The 27,828-nt window shown below is 41.3% G+C and overlaps 1 protein-coding gene across 1 annotated transcript in view; it reads left to right on the top strand.

The window, feature by feature from the left end:
• The window catches only part of CBL (Cbl proto-oncogene), an 88,189-nt gene extending 60,610 nt beyond the window's left edge, over nucleotides 1–27,579 (top strand). The window contains exons 10-16 of the mRNA XM_068554545.1: nucleotides 4,630–4,761; nucleotides 4,848–5,228; nucleotides 6,949–7,043; nucleotides 16,823–16,963; nucleotides 17,342–17,442; nucleotides 18,161–18,343; nucleotides 19,327–27,579. Of these exons, the coding sequence (XP_068410646.1) occupies nucleotides 4,630–4,761; nucleotides 4,848–5,228; nucleotides 6,949–7,043; nucleotides 16,823–16,963; nucleotides 17,342–17,442; nucleotides 18,161–18,343; nucleotides 19,327–19,595 (1,302 nt within the window). The 3' untranslated portion in view covers nucleotides 19,596–27,579. The remainder of the gene's footprint in view (nucleotides 1–4,629; nucleotides 4,762–4,847; nucleotides 5,229–6,948; nucleotides 7,044–16,822; nucleotides 16,964–17,341; nucleotides 17,443–18,160; nucleotides 18,344–19,326) is intronic.
• Nucleotides 27,580–27,828: the final 249 nt, after the last annotated feature.

Genomic DNA, 27,828 nt, shown 5'->3' with positions numbered 1-27,828 from the left:
AAAATTTCTCCATGCTTTTGTCTTGATAGTTTCTATGTAATTTAGCTTAGTTTTCATTTCCTAGGAAACCTTTCCATACTCTACCCTGTTTCCCTCACCCCCAAGACCCACAAGTAATCTAGGTCTGGCCAAGTGTTTCTGGGATGCTATGAATATGTCTGCCATAGAACTTATCACCTTGTAATATTATATTAAAAGTATTTCCCGGGAATTCCCTGGCGGTCCAGTGGTTAGGGCTCCGCGCTTCTGCTGCAGGGGGCACCTGTTCGATCCCTTGCTGGGGAACTAAGATCCTGCATGCCACGTGACGTGGCCAAAAAAAAACAAAAAAAAAGTATCCGCAGGGGATTAGGTCCTGGAGTCCCAGCAGATAAAAAAATCTGCAGATACCCAAGTCCCTTATATAAAATGGCACAGTGCAATGAATACAGTCGGCCTTCCTTACTCATTTGGCTTTGGCAGAATTCAGTTCCTTGCCAGTCATAGAATTAAGATCCCCGTTTCCTTGCTGGTTGTCAGCTAACAGTATTTTTTAGGGGCCAGCTCCATTCTTTGGCTCCTGGACTCCTTTCCTCCTCCTTCAGTCATGAAGGTTCTCAACTTTTAAGGACTCATGTGATTAGATTGGACCCACTTGGATAATCCAGGATAATTCCCCTATCTCAAGATACATACCCTTAATCACATCAGCAAAGTTCCTTTTGCCAAGTAAGATAACAGATTTGCAGATTCTAGGTTTTAGGGCATGAACATCTTCCTGTGGGAGAGGGGACCATGATCATTATTCTGTCTACTACAGTCCATATAACAGAATGCTCTGCAGAATGAATTCAGTTTACATATACTTAAGTGGAAAGCTGTCAATGTGTATTAAATTAAAAAAACAACTGTATATTATATATAATATCACCTTATTTCTGTTAAAATTATTTAGTTGCAAAAGAATTATTTTAACATGCATGGGGGGAAAATTGGATGACTACACATCACATTACTATTATTTCTGAGGCTACAGGATCAGAGGACTTTCATTTTATGGTATGTTTGAATTTTTCACAGTTAACACATATTACTTTTGCAAGCTGTTTATTGTGCTAGTTAAGTAGCTCTCTTGAGTGCTATATGGGATAAGAAACCTAAGACAAAGGCCCAAAAGGAGATAGTAGTTTTATTTGGGAAGAGACTATATATACAGGTGAAACACTATTTAATACAAGCCAGGCAGTGCACATTATCCTAAATTGTTGGGTACACAGTCTAAGTGCTTTAGGACTATAGAGGAAAGAAGAAAATTAACAGTTTTTTCTGTAGCTAATATATATAAATGAGATTAAATTTCCTCATTTAAATAAAAGTAATAAATGCATACTGTAAAAATTCAAGTAGAAAAAAAAAACAGCTTCATCTATTGTTTTGCACTTGGCTATTCTGTAATTCATTTAGTCTCTTCTTAATGGACATTCCTGTTGTTTCCAGGCTTACACATATGGACATTCTTTTGCAAGTCTCTCTGTAGGGTAAATTTCTAATAGTGGAATTGCTAGATTAGAGTATGTGCATTTAAACTCTTTGAGAGAGGAGAGGGATATAACTAGTGGTGGGGCACATGGGAATTTCAGAAAGCCATGGTGTTTCATTTCTTAGCTGAATGTTAGGTTCTACGTGGGTGTTTCATCTTTAATTATTCTTTGTACCTTATAGTTCATTATCTACTTTGTATGAATAAAATACTGGAATAAAAATATCTTAACTTTTTTTGGATAGACATTAAAATTTGTTCCCAATTTTTTGTCCTAAAGTCACTCCCAAAGTATATGAGACTATGAGAGTGCCTGTTTCATCACATCCTAGTAGCTTGTTGTTGCTTTGTGCTGTTTGTTTCGTTTTGATTTGTTTTTAAAATAGTGAATCTACTTTTTAAAAAAATCCATGTGATCAGTGCACTTGGATTTTTTTTTTTTTTTAAGTTTAAAAGAATTGCTAAAAGGCTTACAGAAATGTCAGTTCCCTGCTTCTACCCCCTCTAACTCCTGTGTCCCATTCAGACTTTTCGGTTCTTAAAGCTTTTCCTTAACCATATACTATACTGCTTTCTCTTGATTCTGCAATATTAGTTATCTGTTTAGAAAAGGATTTAAATGTCTTATCTCCCTCCTTCCTACTCCCTATCTTCCGACTATAGTTAATTTGAATGTTTTTTGGTTCTGTCAGTATTCAGTGTTTAAGTGATTTTTGCTCCCTATTGTATCAAGTAATATACTATAATGTGCTGATAATTACTTTTGCTTTCTTTTACAACCTTCTGCTTTTCTGAAATAATTGATTTGCTTTTATTTCCTTAGTGTTCAGTTTGTACCTGTCACTACCACGTCTTACCAAACATCCTCTTGATATGATTTTCTGTGGAGTAAATTCTATTAACATATTAATATAGTAGATATTATGTAATATAGTATACTAATATATGAGAGTCTGCCATGTTTTGGCTCCAGTCTGGACTGGTTTTTCGCTGGGTGTGCTGCATTCCATGTCACCCTGAGGTGTCTCCCCTCACCATCATCGTGGGACTTCATTGCCTCTCCTTTGTGTTGGAGTGCCTGTTTCTTAACTCCCATGTTTTTATGTTTCTTGCTTTAACTTCCTTATTTGGGTGGAGTATGCCCTCAAAATAGCTTTCTGTGAAAAGGTGAGAGGTGAAATTTTTGAGACGTTTGATATCTTGAAATGTCTCTATTCAACCCTCAAACTGACTAGGTACAGAATTCTAGGTTGAAAAAAAAATTCAGCTCTATGAATTGTTACAGCCTCAGTGACTTCTGGTTTCTAGTGTATTTTTGCTCTTTAGTACCCCCTTTCCCTCCATCCTCAGAAGCCTTTAGGATATTTTCCTTATCCTCGATTCCCTGAAAATTTAAGTGTTTTGTTGGTTGGTTGATTGGTTATTAGTTTTCTTTTCTTTCTTTGGGCTAGCTATGCAGTGAACGCTTTCTATATGGATATTTATGTCCCTTAGGTCTTAGAAATATTCTTGTATTATTTCTTTGATAATTTCTTCCCCATATGTGCTTTTATCCTTTTCTGGAACTTTATTGTATGTTGAGATAAAAGAACATTTCATGGGTCGGTTATGATATTGAAACATGAATTGAAGACTATGATTAGCTCAGTCCTCTGCCCTTTAGGAATGAGAAGGAGGGATGGATGGTGGGAGGGATCAAAATAGGCAGAGAGGGCCTTCCAAATTGAGAAACAGCTTGAACAAAGTTAAGGAGGTAGGAATTCCAACACAGGGCATTATGGAAAATGCTGTTGGTTAGGGAGACCAAATTAGAGAGACCTGAGAAAGCCAGGCAGGAAAGTGACATTTTGTGACATGGGAAAGTGGAAGTTACTGATGGATAGTTTTTGAACCATTAGTGAGTATTTAAGGATGGTTAAGCTGGTAATGGTGAGCAAAATGATTTGGTGAGATAAGAAACTAGAAGTTGGGAGAATCACTAGAAGGGGGTTTTAATAAATCAGGTCTGAGGTTGGTAAGTAGAATGAAAAGGAAGATATAGATATGAGATTATTTTATGGAAAAATCAACATGATACAGTGACTAGATATTGATGATGAAGTGACAGTTAGTTTGACTAATAACTTTTCACTTCCTTAACCCTTGAGGTGTTTAGCTGCTCATGCTGCATTGACATGGAGCCCGTTTTCTTAAGCATGAGTAAAAGCAAGTAGCTGGTGATGCAGCCTTTTTTTCCCTCATTCACCTCCCAGCATTAATGATAGGACTCAGTATGGGGATGGTTGTTTCTCTGTCATCTTACATAAGTGCTTGTAATACATATTTGCCTATTTTCCATCTATTTTGCTTTTAGGGAATGCAAATGTGAATTAGTATTTTGTATAAATTCTTGTATATCTCTTGACAGCTTACTTGGACAAGCTTATCAGCTACTCATCACCCTGCTGTAGGCAGGGAAATGGAAAAGGTTATACATTTATTTGTTTCTTTTGATTTGGCACCTCAATTTTTAGAATACAAATTGACAAAAAAAAATTATCCCTTTTAATTACTGAATTGAAATAACATTTCTTTGGAAGAACTAAAGATGCTTTTTAGTAATACCATTGATCATTTTCTCCTATAAATCTCTCTTTTTCTTTTAATCGTAATAACCCATGGAGAATTTATTAACTTTGATTTCTTTCCTCATTCTGCCCCTTAATCATTATTTTCCTAGGTGATTTGTTGAGAGGTTAATGTATGCCCCTTTCTTTTAATATGGTTTTCTGTTTTTAATCTTGAAAATATTTTTTATTTTTCTGAAGACGAAAATATGGGAAATTGTAAAGTTTTCTAAAATTATAAGCTAGGAAGCTTTTTATGTAGCACAGCCTTTTCTAGATATTACATTTTGCCTGTAGCTTGCATCTGCATGGTATTTCTGTGATTGAGAGCGCCCTCTTCTGGTGACATAGAAATAATTCAGGCAGCGCTACCTTAAGCCAAAGTCAGGCTCATTGGTATATTCTGTGTTCATGTAGTACTTGTTGTGTACATCTTTCGGAGGAGTTGAGAGATGCCACTCCTCCAGGCAAGAATAACCTATTAGGAACTTTTTTTTGTGTTAGGTGGAACGACCTCCTTCTCCATTCTCCATGGCCCCACAAGCTTCCCTTCCCCCAGTGCCACCACGGCTTGACCTTCTACAACAGCGAATATCTATTCCTTCAAGTGCTTCTGGTCTTGGAACTGCTTCTAAGGTAAAGCATTATCCATTTCTACGTTTTCTGATTCTTTGTTGTGGATTAGTGGGGTTTGATTGATTGCTTCCATCATGCTTCCACAGGCTCCTTCTGGCTCCCTTCATAAGGACAAACCATTACCAATACCTCCCACTCTTCGAGATCTTCCACCACCACCCCCTCCAGACCGGCCATATTCTGGTGGAGCAGAAGCCCGGCCTCAGAGACGCCCCTTGCCTTGTACACCAGGCGACTGTCCGTCCAGAGACAAACTGCCCCCTGTCCCCTCTGGCCGCGCCGGAGAAGCATCATGGCTGCCTCGGCCAATCCCCAAAGTACCAGTAGTTGCCCCAAACCCTAGTGACCCCTGGACAGGGAGAGAATTAACCAACCGGCACTCACTTCCATTTTCCTTGCCCTCACAAATGGAACCCAGAACCGATGTGTCTAGGCTCGGAAGCACATTCAGTCTGGATACCTCCATGGTGAGTCCTGATTTTGAAATTATTTATCTTAATAACAAACATTCGTGGATGACATTGAATGGGTCAGTTTTGTGGTATGTTTTGTACAGGATTCAGGGATAATATTAATCCCTACCCTCAAGAAGTGTATATATTAATATGTTAATGCAATAAATGTGTTTCTGTGTGTGTATGCCATGAGTAGTATAAATAGAAAACACTTCAGTTTTAAAGAAAGGAGAGATTATTTCTAGATAGAGCAATCATGAGGGCTTATGGAAAGAGTGGCATCTGAATTTGAAGTATTCTTTCCAAAGTGGATACAGTTTTAAAATAGCCCTACAATGACAGAGATGCTCAAGATGTATTGTGGGATAAGAAGTAGTTTAATTTGAGAGAAACAGAAATTTTGTGTATCAGAGTAGGAAAAAGGGCTAGAAAGGAGCATTGCTGCTAGATTAGAGCACTTTGTATACCCCCTTCCAAAAGAATTGGAATTTATTTGGTATAAATGAAGAGTACGTGACGATTAAATTAGTGGAGTGACGTGACCAAAATGATGGTTTAAAGAGAGGAATCTAGGAGTAGTATGCAGAATGGATTGCAAAGAGAATAGATTGAAAAAAGGGAGGTTAGCAGTCCATTGGATAAGCATGAGATAATGGGTCCAGAACGGGGGGTGGGAGAGGTATATTCCTTCTTTTGTTGTTTTGTTTATGCACTCAGCAAAAAAGTTTGCCCTCACAAAGTTAACATTCCACTGGAGGAAAGATGGAAAATAAGATAAGTTACAAAACATGTAAGATAGTGGATGCCGACGAATGCTGTGGAGAAAAATAGGGTAAAAACAGGGTGTAGGGAAAGTTGGGATGGGGTACAATTCTGAGCAAAGACCTGGAGTAGTGTGGGGAGTGACCTGGAGCAACGCGGGATGAGGGAAAAGCAAGTGAGTTTGGGAGAGTCTATTTGAGGAATAACAAAGGGGTCTCATATAGCTGGTACTGGGTAAACAAGGGGAAGAATCCTGGTCTAGGAGCAGGAGGGGGAGCCAGTTTAGGTCGAGACTTTAGGGAGCATGAAACAAAGACCCAGAAAGGCTTGAAAGCAGTCGGTGGAAAAAAGGATGAAAAATTGCATACACACACGTATACACATGCACACACCCCAGAGGTTTTGAACCTGACTAACTAGCGACAGACCTGTTGAATTTGAGATGAGCCATTGAAGGAAGAATTGTCCAGTAGGTAGTTAGAAATCCAAGAAAAAGATGGAATTGGAGGGTGAAGTTGAGAAATGCTGTGGTCCTTAAATGAACTATGTATTTCTTGGTTGAAAGGGAAAGGGGAGGGTAACTTAGCAATTTAAGTGGCGTTTATGTGATAGGCAGTCTAATTAGTGAGAGTGGATTAGGTTTGACTTTCTGGTGGCATCAGTATAGAAAGATGTATAGATTTTTTAAGCTAGAATGGTATTTGTGCAGACAGCCAGTTTCCTCAAATCTTTCTAGAATTAGAACAAACAAAAAAAACCCATTTCCTTGGCTCTTTTTAGAACTGTCTCCCTAACCCTTACATTTGAACTTTCAACTATACTTTTGTCACATATAATAATCCTTAAGCATGGCATTGGGGGTGAGGTCTGTGTCTGTGTGATTGGTCTTGTTATTTTGAATAGATTAAGTAAGTAAGAGGAGATACTTAGCTGTATTAAGAAGGTTCTTTTTTAACACTTTTCTTTCCAGAATATGAATAGCAGCCCATTAGCAGGTCCAGAGTGTGAGCATCCCAAAATCAAACCTTCTGCATCTGCCAACGCCATTTATTCTCTGGCTGCCAGGTAAGTTTACTAAAACTATATTTCATACAGTAGAGTTGATACTTTTAAACAACTTATTTATAGAAAATTTAGAAAACCCAGAAGAGTATAAAGAAGAAAATTAAAATTGACCTGTATTTCCATTATGTAAAAATTATCATGTTTCGGCCTGTTTCTTTCCATTATTTTCTCTGTGTATATGTACATAGATCAGTCTTGCTGGGGCTCATCAATTTTATTAATCTTTTCAAAGAAGCAGTTTTGGTTGGGTTTTGTTTTTTGTTTTTTGTTTTTTAAATATTTATTTATTTGGCTGCACCGGGTCTTAGTTGAGGCACATGGGTTCTAGTTCCCTGACCAGGGATTGAACCCGGGCCCCCTGCATTGGGAGCATGGAGTCTTAACCACTGGACCACCAGGGAAGTCCCTAAAAGAAATTTTTTAAAAAGCCAACCGGGGCACTTTCGCGGTGTGGCCAAAAACAAAAAACAACAACAACAAAAAGGTCGGCAGCAATCATTTGACCATATATGTGAGGATTTATTGATACTTCTAGGCTTTCCACTCTATTCCATCAGTCTATATGTCTGTCTTTATGCCAACACCACACTCTTTTTTTTTTTAATTTATTTTATTTTATTTATTTATTTTTGGCTGCGTTGGGTCTTCGTTGCTGGCTTTCTCTAGTTGTGGCGAGTAGGGGCTATTCTTCGTTGCAGTGTGCGGGCTTCTCATTGTGGTGGCTTCTCTTGTTGCAGAGCAAGGGCTCTAGGGCGCAGGCTCAGTAGTTGTGGCACACAGGCTTAGTTGCTCCGTGGCATGTGGGATCTTCTCAGACCAGGGGTCGAACCTGTGTCCCCTGCATTGGCAGGCAGATTCTTAACCACTGTGCCACCAGGGAAGTCCCTATTCAGATTTTCTATTTCTTCATGATTTATTCTTGGTAAGTCTGTGTCTCTAGGAATTTGTCTATTTCATCTAGATTATGTAATTTTTTGGTGTACAATTATTTGTAACACTCTCTTATCCTTTTTATTTATGTATAATCAGTAGTAATGTCCCCACTTTCATTTCGATTTTAGTAATTTGAGTCTTCTCTCTTTTTTCTTAGTCCATCTAGATAAAGTTTGTCAGTTTTGTTGATTTTTTTAAGAACCATTTTCTCTTATTTTTCTATCCTCTATTTTATTTATCTCTGTTCTGATCTATATTATTTCTTTCCTATTTCTTTTCTAGCCTAGGGTTGGTTGGTTTGTTTTCCTGGTTCCTTAAGTTGTAAAGTTAGATTATTGATTTGAGATCTTATTTTTTAATGTAAGCATTTATAGCTATAAATTTCCCCCCTTAGCACTGCTTTTTGCTGTGTCCCATAAGTTTTGGTATGTTGTGTTTTTGTTTTCGTTCACCTTTAAATATTTTCTAGTATCTCTTGTAATTTCTTCTTTGATCCATTGGTTACTGTTTGAAGGTGGGGATATTGAATAATATCCCCCAAAATGAGAAGAAACTTGGAGACCAAAAAACAAAGCAAGCAACTCCGTAAAGTACAATCATGAAGTTTATTGTGGGTAACTTATATACAGGCAGTATCAGGCAGACTGCCATCCAGAGGCATTCGCAGCTGTACTACACTTCACCGAAACGGGTACAGGGGAATTTAGAGGGGCTAAAGCTAAAGATAGAATCTGGTGCTAAAGGAGAAGCATGTCCATGGCAATAGGAACTGGGGGTTTTTCCTCACCCCCAGGGGTCTCATGCCATTATTCCTCACAGACCATTAACCATCTGTGTCAGCAAAAGGCATTCTTCCAGTTTTCATATCAGATGAAGCAAAGGTAAAAGTTGTAGGGAACTTATCTGGCTTGGGTGTATTCCTTGTGAGTAGGCTAAAGATCAGTCACACAGAGGGGAGGGGGTGGGACTGCAGGCCTACCTAAGATGGAGCTCACAAAATGGAGTCAGTGTGGTTTCAGCCACACAGTTATTCAGAAGTGTATCATTTAATTTCCACAATTTTGTGAATTTTCAGTGTCACTTTTGTTACTGATTTTCTAACTTCATCTGTTGTAATCAGAGAAGATACTTCGTATGATACCTATATTTTAAGATCTATTGAGAGTTAATTTGTGGCCTAACATATTGTCTATCTGGAAAGTGTCCCGTGTGTACTTGAGAAGAGTGTGTGTGCTGTTATTGTTGGGTAGAGTTTTTTGTATTTGTCTGTTACATCTGATTGGTTTATTGTATTGTTTAAGTCCTCTGTTTCTTTACTTATCTTCTGTCCTCTTGTTCTGTCCATTATTATGAGTGGCGTATTGAAATCTCCAGCTGTTATTGTAGAGCTGTCTGTTTCTCCCTTTAATTCTGTCAGGTTTTACTTCATATATTTTACTGTCATTCGGTGTATAAATGTTTATACTTTTTAAATCTTCTAGTGTATATAATGTTCTTTGTCTCTTGTAACCTTTTCTGATTTAAAGTCTATTGTGTCTGATATTAGTATAATATCAGAGTCTCTTATAGACAGCATATAATTGGATCGTGTGTTTTAATCCAATCTGCCAGTCTCTGTCTTTTGATTGGAGAGCTTAAGTCATTTATATTTAAAGCAATTACTGATAAGGAGAGACTTCTGTCATTGTGCTATTTGGTTTCTGTATGCCCTGTAGTTTTTTGTTGCTTATTTCCTGCATTACTGTCTTCTGTGTTTAGTTGGGTTTTTGTGGTGAAATGTTTAAGTTCCTTTCTCATTTCCTTTTGTGTATATTCTATAGATATTTTCCTTGTGGTTACCATAGGGATTACGTTTAACATCCCAAAGTTGTAACGCTATAATTTGAATTTATACCAGCTTAACTTCAATAGCATACAAAAACTCTTCTCCTTTACAGCTCCACCACACCCATTTTGGTTGTTGGTCACAAGATTACATCTTTATACATTGTGTGCCCCTAGTTCTTTTAAACGGGTTCATGAACTAGTTCTTTTAAATGCATTAGTTTCCTAAATTATGGAAAAAAAAGAGATTTGGAGTTACAAACCAAAGTTACAGTAATAGTGGCTTTTACACTTTCCCTTTAAATGTATTGCTGTCTTAAATCATTTGGAAAAAACCAGAAGGTACAGTTACAAACCATTGTTACAGTAGTACTAGCTTTTATAATTGTCCATGTACTTACCCTTATTAAAGTCTTTATTTCTCCATACAGCTAGAAATTACTGTCTAGTGTCTTCATTTCACCCTGCAGGACTCACTTGAGCATTTCTTTCAGGGCAGGTCTAGTGGTCACGTACTCCCTCAGCTTTTGTTTATCTGGGAATGTCTTGATTTCTCCCTCACTTTTGAAAGACAGTTTTACCAGATACAGGCATACTTCAGAGATATTGTGGTTTTAAGTGTGCAGTAGCATTATGTCTAAAAATATATATGTACATACCTTAATTTAAAAATACTTTATTGCTAAAAAATGCTAACCATCACCCAAGCCTTCAGCAAGTCATAATATTTTTACAATAGTAAAATCAGAGATCACTGATCACAGATCACTGTAACAAATATAATAATGAAAAAACTTGAAATATTTTGAGAATTATCAAAGTGTGACACAGAGACTTGAAGTGAGCAAATGCTGTTGGAAAAATGGTGCCAGCAGACTTGCTTGATACAGGGTTGCCACAGATCTTCAATTTGTAAAAAACACCATCTGTGAAGTGCAGTAAAACAAGGTATGCCTGTGTAGGATTCTTGGTTGACAGCTTTTTTTTTCTTTTAGCGCTTTGAATATATCGGCCCACTGTCTTCAGGTCTCTAAAATTTCTGATGAGAAGTCTGCTCATAATCTTATTGAGTATCCCTCGTACGTGATGTTTTGCTTCTTTCTTTATCTTTGTCTTTTGAAAATGTGGGTCTCTTTGAGTTCCTTTTCCTTGGAGTCTGTTGAACTTCTTGGATGTTTATATTAATCATTTTGGGAAGTTTTTAGCCCTTATTTCTTCAGATATTCTCTGCCCCTTTCTCTCTCTCTCTCCTGGGACTCCCACAATGTACATGTTGGTCCTTTGGTGGTGTTATATCCCACAGCTCCTACAGCTCTGTTCAGTTTTCTTCAGTACTTTTTCTTTCTGTTTGTTCCTCAGCCTTGGTAACTTCCATTGTTCTGTCTTTCAAGTTCATTGATTCTTTCTTCTCGCTTCTCAAATCTGCCTTTGAATCCCTCTAGTGATTTTTTTTTTTCATTTCACTTGTACTTTTCAGTTCCAGAATTTCTTTTTTGTTTCTTCTTAGGTTTTCTGTCTCTGTTGATACTTCCATTTTATTCACACATCGTTTTCTTGATTTTTCTCCACATCTTCCTTTAAAATCTCATGGAAGTCACTTCAGCCAGAGCAGGAGGGGCTTACAACAATGCTGGGAGGTGCAACAACAGTGGTTGCTGCCCCTTTGTCAGCCCTTCTGTGAACAGGAGCAGCAATCAGCGATTAGAACACAGATTCCCAATATTTGGAGGGCTGAGTCCTTTTTGCCACCCTGGCTCCTGCAAGCTGTGTGCAGGCTGCTCCAGGAACATTTGCACAGCTGCCTGCTATGTGGCAGGGTTGAGAATGGGTAGCTGCTACTATGCTAAGAGCTGAAATTAACAGCAATTTAGCCTCCTTAGTCTTAGCCTCCTTAGTCTTCACCTGGAAGTTACAAGCCTTCAACAGACTCTAGAGTTCCAAAATAGTTACATCAGACAACCTCTACCATCTTCCCAGAATCCTCGTTGAGTATCTGCTTTTTGTTTCATTGCTTTCTCCTCTTTATTTTATTCTTCCAACTTCCTTTAGGTTTTATTTGTTATTTTTCTAGCTCCATGAGGTGCGTGCTGTATTAATCTGCTCAGGCTGCCATAACAAAATACTATCTACAGACTGGGCAGCTTAAGCAGCAGAATTTAATTTTCTCATAGTTCTGGAGGCTGGAAGTCCAAGATCGGGATGTCAGCATATTTGGTTTCTGGCGAGGAATCCTTTACTGGCTTACATGCTTGCGTAACCTTCTCACTACGTCCTCACATGGCCTTTCCTTGATACATGCACATGCAGAGAGGTATAGAGAGTGACAGCAAGCTCTCTGGTGTCTCTTCTTATAAGGACACCAATCCTATTGAGTCAGGGGCTCATCCTCAGGACCTCATCCAACCTTAATTACTTCCTCAGATGTGGCCCCATGTCCACAGACAGCCACACTGGGGATTAGGGCCTCAAAAGTAATTTTGGGGAGGACACAAACATTCAGTCCATAACAGATGCTGTAGCTGCATTCCACAAATTTTGATATGTCCTGTTTTCATTATCATTCACTTCAAAATATATGGTTTTCCGTTTGTGATTTCTTCTTTGACTCATCAGTTATTTATGTGTTGCCTGGTTTTCAAACATTGGAAGATTTTCTGGTTACTCTTCTGTTACTGCTTCCTAGTTTCATTCCAGTGTGGTCAGTAACCATACTCTGTGATTTCAATTTGTGCTATTTGTTGAGACCTTTATTGACTAGTTTATGGTAAATTCCATACATATTACTACCTTCATTTTATAAAAATGTATATTCTGCAGTTCTTGGGCGCAGCATTCTGTATGTGTTGTTTGTTAATTGTATTCAACTATACTATCTTCCTGCTGATTTTTTTTTTTTTAAGTCTACATGTTCTGTCAAATACCAAGAGGAGTGCGTTAAAGTCTCCCCCTATAATTGTGGGTCTCTCTTTTTTCCTTTAGGTCTATCCGTTTGTATTGTATATGTATTTAGTATATGTAATTAGGATACATAGAAATTTAGAATTATCAACTAAATGATAATTGTTTTGATTATTCCATTTACTCTCTAGTTCTGCTTCTAACCAGCCTTAGTCTGTTTTTACTTATATTAAAATGGCCACATCAGCTCTCTTGTAGTGTTTGCATGATCTTTTTCCATCCTTTTACTTTCAACTTTTCTGTGTCCTCATTGAAGGTATGTTTCTCATAAGTAGTATATACTTGTTGGCTTTTTTCCCCCCTAAATCCAGTCTAGCATTTTTTTTGTTTGTTTTAAAATAATTGGAATATTTGTTCCTACTCTTTTCTCCGTTTTCCCCATCTTTTCTGTGTTCATTTTTTTCTACTTTCTTTCTTTGGGATTAAAGTATTTTTTATTATACTGTTTCACTCCTTATACTCTTTTAGCAGTTATCTTAGGGATTCCAACATATACCTTTGACTCATTAGAGTCTACTTTGAATCAACCCCTCTTAACACTTCCTGGACATTTAAATTTCCCACATATTTATACTGTAGCACTCCTCATTTCTTCCTGCTTTACCACACTTCCACCTGGAATCTTTTTCCTTCTGGCCAAATAACTTCCTTTAGAGAGACGGGGTGTGGGGAAGAGAGAAAGACGAGGGGGTGTTAGTGTATCTTCTATTAATGGATTCTCTCAAATTTTGCTTGACTTAAAATATCTTTTACTTCACTTTCATTTTTTTTTTTTTTTTAAAAGCAGGCAGTTTGTTGAAATGTGGGCATTACATTTTTTTTTTTAAATTTTTATTTATTTATTTATTTATTTATTTTTGGCTGTGTTGGGTCTTCGTTTCTGTGCGAGGGCTTTCTCTAGTTGCGGCAAGCGGGGGCCACTCTTCATCGCGGTGCGCGGGCCTCTCACTGTCGCGGCCTCTCCCGTTGAGAAGCACAGGCTCCAGACGCGCAGGCTCAGCAGCTGTGGCTCACGGGCTTAGTTGCTCCGCAGCATGTGGGATCTTCCCAGACCAGGGCTCGAACCCGCGTCGCCTGCATTGGCAGGCAGATTCTCAACCACTGCGCCATCAGGGAAGCCCCTCACTTTCATTTTTTTTAAAGATATTTTCACTAAACATAGTACACTTGACCCTTGAACAACTTGGGGGTTAGGGACGCTGACCTTCCCCGCAGTGGAATATCCAGATATAACTACAGTGGGCCCTCTGTATCCACAGTTTCGCATCTGCAGATTCAGCCAACTGTAGATTGTGTAGTACTGTAGTATGTATTTATGGGGAAAAATCTGGGTAAAAGTGGACCTGTGCAGTTCAAGCACATGTTGTTCAGAGGTCAACTGTATTCTGAACTGGAGTTATTTTCTTTCAGCACTTTAAAAATATCATCCCACTGCCCTCTGGCTTTCATTGTTTCTGTTGGAAAATTAGCGTAATGTTGCTCTTTTAAGGGTATGATTCTTTTTCTGACTACTTATAAGACCTTTTTGTCTTTGGATCCCAGCAGTTTCACTATAATGCGTCTGTGTAGTTTTCTTTATATTTATCCTTCTAAGGTTTGTAGAGTTTATGGATTTTGTCATTTGATGTTTTTAATCAGTTTTAGAAAATCTCAGCCACTGGGAATTCCATGGCGGTCCAGTAGCTAGGACTCTGCACCCTCACTGCTGAGGGCCCAGGTTCAATCCCTGGTCGGGAAGTAAAATCCCACAAGCCGGGCAACGCGGCCAAAAAAAAGAAAAGGAAGAAAAAAGAAAGAAAAATTCAGCATAGAAAATCTAAGCCACTATTTCTTTTTTCTTTTTTTAAAAATTTTTATTGGAGTATAATTGATTTACAATGTTGTGTTAGTTTCAGGGGTACACTATTTCTTAAAATACACTGAGTAGTGCAGTCTCTTTCTCCTCTTGCTCTGTGACTCCAGTTACCTGAAAGTTCGACCTTTTCACCACACCTCATATAGCTCTTATGCTCATTTCGTGTTTTCCATTCTTTTTCCTCTCTTTACTTGAATCTGAATAGTTTCTACTCTATTTCAGTTCCCTAATCTTCTGTTTTGCAGTTTCTAATCTGCCCCAGAATCCATCTATTGTATTTACAGATACTGTGTTTTTAGGTCCTAGAATTTCCATGTGAATTTTTAAAAAAAATTATTCTGTAGTTTTCTAATAAAATTCTCCATCCTCTGTTTTAATGGAACATATAAATTATAATTATTTTAAAGGCCATGTCTGTTACCTCCAACTTTGTCTCTCTAGTTTGGCAAGACAACCAAAGTACTACTACTTTTTGCCTGGTTTCTCAGAATCTAGTCCCACTCATACGTGGTTTAAGGATTCGCAGTAGCTCTGGGGAAAATTACAGGCAGAATTTCAAACCTACTTCTCTACTGTTCCCTTCTCCAGGATTTTTGACCCCTCGTGCCTTGGCCCAAATTCCAATCCCTCTCTCCTCAGTCTCTTGAAACTACCTTGAAACCCCAAGTTCAGAACCCCTAACATGGGGCTTATTGCACTGTATTCTCCTTGCCTCTGGAATCTTGGCCTCTCAAATCTTGGCTGCCTGGTTGCTCTCCAATGCCTTCTTTCTTTTGCATATTTTCCTGCTTTTATAGCTAGCTGTTCTAGGCAGACGGTTAGACAGTGCTTGTTACTTGGCCATAGCTATAGACATGTAAAATGTATATATGTTTTAGATCAAGATGTAGTATTATGTTTTCCCTTTTTTTAAACTTAGCATTATATCTTGGGCATTTCTTCCTATCAGTTAAAAAGTTCTTCAAAATCCTCACTTTATTTATTTATTTTTAATATTTATTTATTTATTTATTTGGTTGCATGGGGTCTTAGTTGCAGCAGGCGGGCTCCTTAGTGGCGCTCACGGGCTCCTTAGTTGCAGCACGTGGGCTCCTTAGTTGTGGCGGGTGGGCTCCTTAGTTGCGGCTCGCGGGCTCCTTAGTGGTGGCACACAGACTCCTTAGTTGTGGCATGCGAACTCTTAGTTGTGGCATACGTGTGGGATCTAATTCTCTGACCAGGGATCGAACGTGGGCCCCCTGTGTTGGGAGTGCAGAGTCTTATCCACTGTGCCACCAGGGAAGTCCCCAAAATCCTCACTTTTTTAAAAATTTATTTATTTATTTTTATTTTTGGCTGTGTTGGGTCTTCGTTTCTGTGCGAGGGCTTTCTCTAGTTGCGGCAAGCGGGGGCCACTCTTCATCGCGGTGGGCGGGCCTCTCACTATCACGGCCTCTCTTGTAGCGGAGCACAGGCTCCAGACGCGCAGGCTCAGTAGTTGTGGCTCACGGGCCTAGTTGCTCCGCGGCATGTGGGATCTTCCCAGACCAGTGCTCGAACCCGTGTCCCCTGCATTGGCAGGCAGATTCTCAACCACTGCGCCACCAGGGAAGCCCCCTCACATTTAATTATTGCATATTATTATGTAATGTGGCTGTAACATCATATATTTAATCATTCCCTGTTGTTGTATATTTATTTTGTTTAAAAGCTTTTACTGAAATAACTTTGCTTCAGTGAACATATTTTTACATAGCCAGAGATGCAGCCAAGGTAGAATTACTGTGACAAAAGAATGTGAATGTTTTAAAGTATGTATTGCCAAAATGCTTAATGAGTAAGAGATGCAATTGTATATTTTTATTAACATCATCAACCAAAAGAATTAAAATTTTTGGATTACCCTTTTAATGATCCTTTTCTCTTTATGAAAATAGTATGTGTTAATTATAAGAATATTTAGAAAACACAGATAAGTGATGCTAAAGAAATAAGTTATCCATAATCTTACCACCTAGAGTCAGACAGTAATCAGCAACATGTAATATGTTCATTGTCAGTCTTGTGTGTGTGGAATCATGCTGTACATGCTGTTTTTCACTAGGAGTATCTTGAACATCGTAGGATGTTATATATTTCTTCTACAATGATTTTCAAATTATTTCAGATAATCGCAAAGCAGTTCATTCTTTTTGTTTTCTGTTTCTGTTTTTTATTCTTCATCTTCCAGACCTCTTCCTGTGCCAAAGCCGCCAGCTGGGGAGCAGTGTGAAAGTGAGGAGGACACAGAGTATATGACTCCTTCCTCCAGGCCTGGGGGACTTCAAAAGCCAGAAGTGAAGTGGCCTCTGGAGACAACCCAGAGTTCACGGTAGGTTCACGACAATCCTATTTGGGGATTCAGTTGACACCAACTCACCTGCTTGGCTTGCTGCCTGCACATAGCATTACCCAGCCAGAAATGAAGCAGAAAGATGTGTGTAACCTCTAATGTTTTAAGCTTCTTGCAGCTGTAAGCAAGTCCACTTAATGTTTCTTCAACCTCACAGTAATTTCAAAAACATACACAGCTACTGCTAGTAACAAGAGTCAATCTTTTGATATTTACTAGTGATACTGGCAAGAGGAGAATGGAGATTCTTGATAGAATCAGGGTCTAGAGAAGTTGTGAATAGGTATATCTTAATAAGTTTGCAGATAACAGAGTTCTGTTTCTGAAGATCATTATGCCACTTTCCTTCTGGTCCAGAGCCTGTGATTGTGACCAGCAGATCGATAGCTGTACATACGAAGCAATGTATAATATTCAGTCCCAGGCAGCACCGTCTGTCACAGAGAGCGGCACCTTTGGTGAGTAGTCGTTCTGCTACTTTAACAATCATTGATGTGCCGGAGGAATGAGCCTGTAATGTTTAGCCAATGAGAACTTGACCTAAGCGGAATATTCGTAAATAATTTTCTTTGCAAAGTATCTTTGATCTATGGCAGTAAAACCACCTCCTCTGTTTTATTTCCCATTTACACAGCTAGTTCCTTTTGTGTTTTTCATCCTTCCAGGGCCTGGAGGCCTTTGTGTTACATGGCCTGGATCGGCAGTGCTGACGGCTAGCTCCCTCTTATTCCCATTGCTTTTCAACACTAATGAAATTCTTGTGTGTGTGGGTGGTGAATACTCAATTCCCATACTAACTAGCTTACCAAGTGGAAAGTTCAAGAAGGCAGTACACACAACAGGGCCCTTTGGCTGGTCTTCCAAGGTGAAATGCAGATGAAAATGTTGAATGAATGCTATAAAGTGGTGCTTGAGTCTTGGACATCAGTGACTGTTAACCTTGGCAACGGTAGCTTTTGACATGTTCAGAAAAGTAGAGCTGCAGGATTGGTGCAGATCTTATTTTCCCTGTTTCTTTTATCTCGATGCACAGGGCCACACGGTGTTTGGCCCCTAGTGGTTATTCGGTAACCATTTGGCTCTGTATATGCTTGAATGAACGGATGCCCCCGTACTGAAATGTTAGAAGGTGAAGTACGTTGGAAAAAGAAGATAACTGCACAAACTGTTCTCTAGGTGAAGGGAATTTGGCTGCAGCCCATGCCAACACTGGCCCTGAGGAATCAGAAAATGAAGACGACGGGTACGATGTCCCCAAGCCACCTGTGCCCGCGGTGCTGGCCCGCCGCACGCTCTCTGACATCTCCAACGCCAGCTCCTCCTTCGGCTGGCTGTCTCTGGAAGGTGATCCCACAACAAGTGAGTCTCCAGGCTACCTTGGGTTTGTCCTGAAATGCTGTATGGCTTCTTATTTTTACTGAAACAGAGATGACTGCCTGGTGACAGTAAGTCAGTAGCTGGAAGGAGTGGACTAAAGTGGGAGGAAAGCTGGTCCTGGGTCCCAGATTAGGAAGGTAAACTGTATTCAGACTCTTGAGGATTTTGCCAGACTTAGAAATGAGGTTGTTCCTTAAACCCTGGCTCTTCCTGTGCTGGGGGTAAGTATTAATAGGATTTCTGGCTCTTTTGAGCGTGCATGATGACAGCAGTAATTCATCTTGATGGTTCAGACCACACTCCTGGGCCCTGTCCCTGTCCCATTGGAAAGGAGGTGTGCCAGCTCTGGAAAGCACACTGAGTAGGCCTGGAGCCAGCCCGCATTTGAGCCTTGACTGTTAAGGACTGTTCTTCTTGCACCTGTGGCTGCCTGGGAGGGCAGCAGCCAGAGTTGCTGTCACTTTAGAAATGGAAGACAGCCTTCAGGACAGCTGGTGAAAAAGATACATGGCATCCAGTTGCCCAAACAGGCGGTGATCCCCACCCACCCAACCTTGTTTAATGCTTCTTCGCTGCAACCTAGGCTTATTTCTGTTTCCTTATTTGTATAGGGAGAAGTTTAGTGTCTTCTCTGGACCCTCAGAAGTGTTTTTTAACTAATTCAGGCAATGATGTGTGTGAAAACTTGGTGCTCAGTGTAAAGCGTGGTGCAGGTGCAGGTGTCCTGTGTGCAGGGCAGCGTGGTCCGTGTCGGTAGGACAGGCGCGTTGTGTCTTTAGAAGGTTGTTGTGCTGCGAGGGGAAGAGGCTGTAGACAGAAGCCCTTGGAACTGTAAAACCCTGCCTTGTGACCGCACGTGTACCTGACGGACAGTAGGTCCATAATGCCTCGTATGAGCACATTGTTCTTAGATGAGGATTCCCGCCCCGCCCCGATTTGCAAACGTTCTTTCCTATTTCTTCCAGACTTCACTGAGGGTTCCCGAGTTCCTGAGAGGCCCCCCAAACCGTTCCCTCGGAGAATCAACTCTGAACGAAAAGCAGGTAGCTGTCAGCAAGGCACCGCCGCCACCGCACCGCAGCTCTCCAGCGAGATTGAGAGCCTCATGAGTCAGGGGTACTCCTACCAGGACATTCAGAAGGCCCTGGTCATTGCCCACAACAATATTGAAATGGCCAAAAACATCCTCCGGGAATTTGTTTCTATTTCTTCTCCCGCCCATGTAGCCACCTAGCACACCCTCTGCGTGCCGCAGCTTAGAGGACCGAGGAGCCGGGAGCTCTTGCTCAAGTAGCACCTAAAAGGGCAGAGAGGTTCCTTTGGAGACTTCACAATGAGGTCTTGCCCTGTGTGGGATATCACATCTGTGGTTCCAAGATTTCAAAGCAGTGGAATGAGAATGGAGCAGCTAGGATGTTTTATTATTTTATTTGTTTTGAGAGTGCATTTGAAGGTGTCCTTCAGTCCCTCCCCACTTGGAGAGAGTGTGGATTTTTATTAAATGGTAGCCTACCTGGGGAACGGTCCAGAAAGCAGTAGGAGAAGCACTGTGCTGTAAATCCTAATTGAGGACTTAAGACTTTCTTAGGTTAAGGATGTGGTCGTGTACGTCCTGTCTGTCTGTCTGTCTGTCTGTCTGTGGTTGTGTGTGTCCTGTGATTATAAGATTTACCTGCTGTGTGTGTTAATCCCAGGCAGGGAATTAGCACAAGAGGTTTAAGAAGGAACCTTAAAGACTTCCATCAACTGTGGTTTTATACCCAACCCCAGTGTGTATTACAACTCCAACACTCCCCTTTGGCTTGGATTATCATGTGCATAGCTGAAGTCTTGTATTTTTAGAACACCCTCCCTCTGTCCTTTCCTCAGTCTCCTCCTCCCTCCTCCTCCTTGGTGTCTGTCATTGGCAGTGGGCTTGCTATGACCAGCCTTACTGAAGCCGAGCAGCCTATAGGATGTTCTTTATTGTGTGTGATGGTGTTGATTTGTTTGGTAGATAGGTGGGAAAAAAGTACTGTTGCTCTATCATTATGGTCCTGTTTGATACTCGCAGCGAACACTGGTCACTCCAAAGCACTGTTTCTATAGGAACATTGAGTCTGTTTTCAAAAAGGTGTTTTAATTATCCTAATTACGTAGAGACTGATTTGAGATAGAGGCCTTCAGATACATTCCACGCCCTCCCCAGAAAATAGTCTGTGGGAGTCAGTTGCCTTGGTGCCAGGTGTGTGTTCTAATGTAGGTCACGAGGTTTTCTACTTAATGGGAAGGGAGAACATTTGTTTCCAGCATGGCTTTCTGGCCCAAATACCATGAAGCTCTTAGGAAGCTACATTCACATGCTCTTTACCTTGTTGTACATAAAATGCACAAAACAGACAATAAAGATTTATCTCTTCAGTTTTTCTTCCCAGTGAATTTCAGCTTATATGGGTGTCTCCCTTTGAATATGAGCCAGGTTGTATTTTCAGAGATGATTTTTTTCTTTGCCCTTTAAGGAATGGGGGGAATACCACCCATGGTAGCACAGCATTCTGCTGATAATTAGCACCAACCCTACCTTGGTGCCACCCTTGCTTTTCTCTTGTGCCTATGGCTTTGGGAATGTAGCATTTCCTTCTTCCTTTCCTTCCCCTTTCTTCTTCACGTTAGGTCCTATGTACTCTTTAGTGACTGCATTCCCCACAGTAATTAGACATCACTGGGTGTAATAAATGACTTTACTGCAGGCAGACAACATGTGAAAAGCCCTGCAGCTTGTGCCATTGCCAGTTTGTAAAGAAGACTCAGAGTCTTGTGTGGGGTACCGTTGGTACGTTCCTGCAGATACTGCCAAGGCACCACTTGAGTTCAGTTAGTTCTCTGGCCAGAGCCTCTTACTGACTTCCCTAGCAGGGTGTAACCTTCCTCCGTGTCAGAAGCAAGCCTCCTCTTTGATAAATCTACCTTCCTCACAACCTAAATCATGGTTTTGTCATGAGATCCAAAGAGAAATGACTCTCCTTACGCCTGTTTTCTTTCCCATCTTGTCGTCTTTGGACCTAAAACTTTGTCTAACTCTTCTCTTGGCTTTCAGCTACTCCTAGGTCTTTTGATTTTCTCCTCTTGCCTCAGAGCCATGTGTATTCCCAGAGGAGATAGTTCAGGGCTTTTTGCTGACTTGCTGTGGTTACCCAGTGTCTCCTCTACATGGCAGAAAGTGATACAGCCCCCAACGGGTGCAGGAAGGCCTGAATCGCGATGGAGAGGGCAGAGGAAAGCGGCAGAGAGTAGGAAACAGTAACTAGCATCTCGTTCTCAAAGCCAGCGTAGTGTTTCATTTGTGGTAGCATTCAGTTTTGCACTTTGTTTAGATGTTGAAGCCCTAGACAGAGAACTAGAGAAAATGGCAGCAGTTTGCATACCTCTCCACACTGGAATTTTTCCTTGTCTGTAGATACTACCCATAGTCTGAAGCTCTATCAAGAGAACAAAGCACTGGTTCTGCATATCTTTTGCCTTTTCAGAGTGCATCCCAAATCTTCTTTGAAGATTATGTCCTTACTTACATAGGCTAAAGGCAGATTCATCCTTTCTTTTCATAACTGAATACCCTTGAGGTTTGTCAGGTCAGCCCCCAAACTAGGTGCCAGATCCCTGTGTTGAACGTGGGGATCTAGGTTGAACTAGGTGTGCACCATTGCATGGCTTGGTTCTTAGCTTGTCGGCCATGTATCTGCAGGTGTTCAGGGTCTTAGACCATTCTGTGAGGGGTTTTCTCTTTGGATGCTCTGAGGTCACGCCTGGGTCCATGCCTGAGATTGCCAGGTGAGGCTCAGGAAAGTTTTTGCATGGCTTTTGTTTTAAGGATATTTCCAAAACTTTAATTTCTTAAATTTTCCTTTGACTAAGGCACCAATAACCCATTCTTCGTCCTCCATTTGTATGGCAATTTTAAATTCTTTGGCTCTGCTCTGATTTTAACTAAAATTGCCCTTTCACAAGTGGGCTTTGAATTTCGCCATTTTCGGCAAACACATCCCCTTTCCCGCTCTTAATTACAAATGGTTCCTCCTCTGTCACCTGTCAGGTAAGGAAGGTAAAAACCACTTTGATGTTTTCCTTTTTCTCAAGTGCACTAGGCTTTTCTGTTCCACCTGGTCTCCTGCTTCCCCATGTCTCCCTGGGTTGCTTTACATAGCCTGCCTTGTTGCTGGGTGCCTGCTTTGCAGTACTTAATCAGCTGCACCTGCTGTACTCCTTCCATTAAAGTCAGGAGTTATCAAAGTGGAAAAACCCTGTGGGCTCAATGATATACCTCCCTTTAGGTAAATAATAGATTAGGCAGTTTATCGTCTCAGCATTTATGTGTTAATATTTATATAAATAGTGATATATACCTGTGGATGGCCATTCTCTTCCACTAGCTCTCTCTGTCCCCCAGTGCCACTCTACATATTCTGCCATTCTTCTGTTCTTTTGCTTCCTATACAGACTCTCAACACCAGGACCCAGGGTGTGGGATGGTACTATTAGTATCATTTAGCTGTTTTGTGGATTTAAAAAAAAAAAATTGGGGGATTGCTATTCCTCACACTTAAAATATTTATTTCCTCTATAGAAAGGTAAAATATATTTTGTGGTCCAATCAGCAATCTTACACATGAATTTTTGTATATTTGCTTGCAAAATAGGGACCAGCTATATGTTCTCTTTAACAAGATGTAGACCTTTTTGTGTGTGATCAGCCATGGTGTTAGTGCAGAATATTCTCCTACCTCACATCATGAAAGGCGGAGGGATATAGGCCCTCTTCCCAAACTGTAAGTCCCCCTTCTTGCTGTTGGCCTTTCTGACTCTGCAATGACCACTGCCCGTGGAATAACGGTGTTCTGACCATTGGCTTGGCTCTAACGTTGTGTTTGTTCATTCAGCAAGTGTTTATGAGTGATTACCATGAGCCTGTAAGCGTCAGCTCTGTGTTCTCCCCTGCCACCACATGGTGGTTTACTGATGTTGAGCGGTTGTACTTGGGCTGTCTAGCATGTGTATTTGGCCCTAAAATAGCCGTTCCCAATAAGATTGTGCAGGTTATATTCACAGCTCTTTTATGTAGACATTTCCTTATAGAGCTGTCCTGGTTAAAAATCAGTTCAAGACACTCCCATTAACCCCTATTGTCTTCCTATAGCTTTGACAATGTCTGGGAGATTCCTCCATGTAAGTCTCATGGATACCCACCATTTATATGTGTTTAAGTAGAATCTGTTTGGTGGTAGGTTGGCGTGTTGGCTCAGAGTTGCACAATAGGGCAGTTAAATGTTTAAGTAAAGCATCTGCCTACAGACCCCTTTCCACTCTAGTGCCTTCCGTGATCTTTTTATTGAGCTGCCTGTACCTCTGATCCCCTTTATAAGGAAGTTTTCTTATCACCCTTCTGGGACCTCTCACCATCTCCCATTGTATGTGGAACTTGTTTTCCAATCCTTCAACAACCTTTCAGCTAATCCTATGTCTTAGAAGGGCTGAAGGTGTGCGAGAGGGATGGGCACCTGTTTCTGGGTCCTGATCTTCAACCAGTTGTTTGGTCTCCCAAGAGCCAGGCAGTAACATAGGTTGAACTCAGTCAGTTCTCAAAAATGTCGGCCTGTATCTCTAGGGGTACGGAGCTTAGAGACCGTAGAACTTAGTATGAAAGTCAACACGTTATTATCCTCCTAGACTTTCAGGCCCTAGAAATTCTATCTCAAGTATTCTCAGTTGGCATAAAGCATTACTATTACTACTTTGATCTCAGTCTACATTAGCAGTCTCTCTTTAGAAATGCGTGTAGCCATTTAATGCATGGAGATGGATGCATAGTGGAAGAAGGTCAGGGCTGTATCTTTGACCGTCCTGTTGAGCAGTCCTTTGGATGCAAGAAACAGAAGTATTCAAGCAGAAGAAAGGAGGGAATCATAAGGATGCAGGGTATTTCCCACAACCCAGGATAAGCGGTACAGTTGATTCTGCGTGGAGCTGAGAAACTTTGCAGCTAGTCCTTTCTCCTGCTCGTCAGTCTGTTTGTCGATATGCATGGCCCCAAAATAGGCACCCCAGTCCTCACGACCCCCAGCTCACCATTAAATGGGATCACCGTTTTAACAGATTCCCAGCGCCTCTTGGTTCATATTCTCAAGAAAGACTATGATTGGCCCAGCACATTGATCAGGTATTGACCCCCGACTTTGCCGCACAGGGCAGCAGCGGCATGCTGCTTCAGATGGGAGGTAGGGGCAGGGGGAGGTTCTCAGGGAGGAGGCGATAGATACCCTAAAATGCTTTACTCTAGTAGTAAAACTTACCATACTGCTTTTTTGAGAGTGGAAAGGCAGGCATGGGACTATGTCTGGGACTTGGAGGAAATGCTTAGGTTAAAGTTAATTTAGGTTACTGTCTTCTTTGTTTCTTTATTTCCTGTTTTTCTTCCCTTTATGAGTCTTGGCATCCAAGATTTCTTACCTCCCTCTTTAGGACAAGTTTCTCCTGTTCCGGAGCTAGTCTTTTCTTAGGTGACATTTCTTAGCCTTCATTCAGTCTCAGGTTGCTAGCCTTCTTTGATTTCATTTAGAGAGCGGATCACAAATCCACTATAGCCCCTACCCATGGACTTCTGGGCTCTCTTCAGGTTTTAGTGCTGAGAACATGCTCATTCTATGGGCCCGTGGCCTGCCTCCCCCCACGCCCCCCTCCCCACCCTTTTATCTGGTCTTTCCTCTATGAGGGGAGCTCTGCAGTAATATTCTTAGGCAGGCCTTCCGAGGTACCTCAGAAACTACTTTGCCAGTAAGAATTTACAAAGTTGGGACAGTTGCCAGGATATAAATTAGGTATAGATTCCGATTTGGAGAGACTTTTTACTGAGAGCTCTTTAGGCAGGATGCATTTGCCCTCCCTGTCCAGTTGCTTCCTTTGTCGTCCTGTAGTAAAAGCCTTTAATTTTTGGTTTTTTAAAACTGTGCTTCCGCTTGCCTGAATCTTTTGATCTTTCTTATCTCATCCGGGAGCCTGTCCTGTGTTATTAAGGCATTTCATAATTACTTATAACTTTTTTAAACTACTGGAGTCATTTGATGTACACAGAAGTAACCTAATAATCCAAAGATACACACTGAGGCCCGTGATGAAGGCTGGGGCCTGTGTGTTTGAAATTCCCTTCTAGGCGCCAGAATTAAGGGGCAGAGGGACAGCAGCGCCACTCGCCTTCACAGAGTTCCAGGAAATCTGGGTTGGTTTCAAAGGCGAGCACCAGTTTTTCTTGGTTCCAGAGAGTAAGCCGGGCGTAAGCGGGGGAAATCGGGGTGGGGAGAGCGAGGCCTGCCTGGAGGCTCCCTCGCAGTTGGCTAGAGAGCATGGTGCCAGGGGGCCAGCTGTTGACTAACAGCTGTTTGGAGGTCTCGCTGCCCCTTCCCTTGTTCAGTGCTTGGGAAGAATGTGGCTGACCACTGCCTGTGTTTGTAGAGAGCAGAGGCTGAAAGTGAACCTCGGGCCTCCTACCGATCTGGCAGCGGACCAAATCAGAGTTCTGAGTGCCCGGCCCCATGTTCTCATTCAGTCCCCACAGTGAATGTGCGAGGCGCCCTCCCGCAGTTCTCCTTCTGCCGCTGGGCCAGTTCGGGAGGCCAGAGGAGTACTGCTCCGTACGCGCTCTCTGAGCCTCCTCAGGCCTTGCGCTGCCTCCTGCTGAAGCCCTGAAGTGGGGTGTGCAGTGTGCCCACGCCCGGCACTCTGACATGGGCGCTGATGTGCCCTCTGTGTCAGTTCCCTCCGCCCTGTCTACCTCTGACCCTGTCCTGGGTGAGGGTGGCCATGCTTATGGCTGTCTGGAAACCGAAGAGGCAGAGGACTGCTTACGAAGCTGTAGACCACGTGTTTTCTCTTCCTTGGCTTCTTCCTTCTGCTGCCTGGGTGAGTGAGCCGTGCCCGTGAGAGTGGATGCCTCCTCTCCTGACCTGCCCTTCTCAGCATTGCTTTAGCGTCTCGGCCTTGACCTCCTGCTGAAACGCGTGGTAGGGGTGTGGCAGCTATGAGGTACCTCCTACATCTGCTTCCTGGCTGTGGTGACTTGGGATTTTTAACCTTATATATCTTTTTTTTCCTTTATTCAAAACAAAACAATTTTTAGCACACTGGAAAAAAAAAAAAAAAAAAAAAGCCAAACATTTTGTGCCTTTCTAAGGCAGCACTGTATCCCAGGCTGCATTTTAGGACTTAATATGGAAATACCAGAGTCTTAGCTCCTCTACCTTGAGTGTCATTAGTCCCTCCGGTCTAGGGGAGAGGAAGTGCTCCGTGCGGCTGGGGAGATGGCCCCCAGGTGCAGCGTGTCCGCGGTCCCTTCTCCCTGCCACGGTGCTTAGTTGGAAGGAATGAGCGTTGTATCCCGGGATCATTTGGTTGGTTCCAATCAGAATCTTAGTTATCAGGTTGAATGTTCTGTGTTCAGCAGGAAGAGACAGAACGTTCCACGATTTCCAGGCATACTCTGGACCATTTCAAGTGACCCAGCCTCCTGATCCTATTAATGACCCAACTTCATGGAACAGCGTAGGGTGGACCCTCCCGAAAAGGGGAGGTTGTTTGGTTGTTCGTTTTGTCTTGTCTTTTTGCTGGGTCCTGAACTGGCCTAGACCTCCTGCCTCTCCCTTAGACTTGGCTTTCCTTTCATTTGAAAACTTCAGACATAGAGCATTAAGCAACTAGTGCCCTCTGCAGGGGCGAGTTTTCCCCTGGGAAGGGCAGCAAGGACCACGTACCGGAACAGAAGCCTGTCCTCAGTATTGTGGCCACTGTAGGTTTCGACCAAAAAAAAAAAAAAAAGTTTTCTGTATGATGACATTTTACTTATCTCTTTTCCTTTTCTCAGTTCTTCCCTGCCTTTAACTAATAGAGAATTGGGAGATAGAAACAATTCTTTTCAAAGTCCTCCTTATTCAGGATTTTGACATTCTTGGCCTGGGTGGGGCTGGAGAGAACTTGATACCTTTCTCCAGAGTGAAGAGTCCCATTTGTATATCAGTGTTAAAAATAAAACAAAATGAAAACTTAGATGAGATTTTTGTGGACTATTTTAAAAATGTGTCATTAATATAAAAAAATTATATTAGCAGTATTTAATCATTCTCACCTGTAAAGAATAAAACAGAAGGTAAATATTCTTACAGAGAATAGCAGAGCTTTAAGATTCATTTTCATTTTAAGTCCGTTTTGTTTTGCCAGTGTATTAATGTTTAGAGGTTCTGTTATACTAATGTTATTTATTAATTTTTTTCATTTCCATACACAGTTAACTAAAGAGCTTTTTCAGGCACCCATGTCTGTAAAAAAATATTTTTAAATAAAGTTTCTTTTGTTGTAGCAGACCCGAGTTCTTGGTCATTTGTGGGTTAGGGAGTGATATATTGGGGAGCTATAGGGCCAGATGCCTAGTCGTACCAATTCATCAGCAG

Source organism: Eschrichtius robustus, chromosome 11 (assembly GCF_028021215.1).
Source record: "Eschrichtius robustus isolate mEscRob2 chromosome 11, mEscRob2.pri, whole genome shotgun sequence".
NCBI lineage: Eukaryota > Metazoa > Chordata > Mammalia > Artiodactyla > Eschrichtiidae > Eschrichtius > Eschrichtius robustus.
Note: the sequence above shows the minus strand (reverse complement) of the source record. Positions and strands in the feature narration are given on the sequence as shown.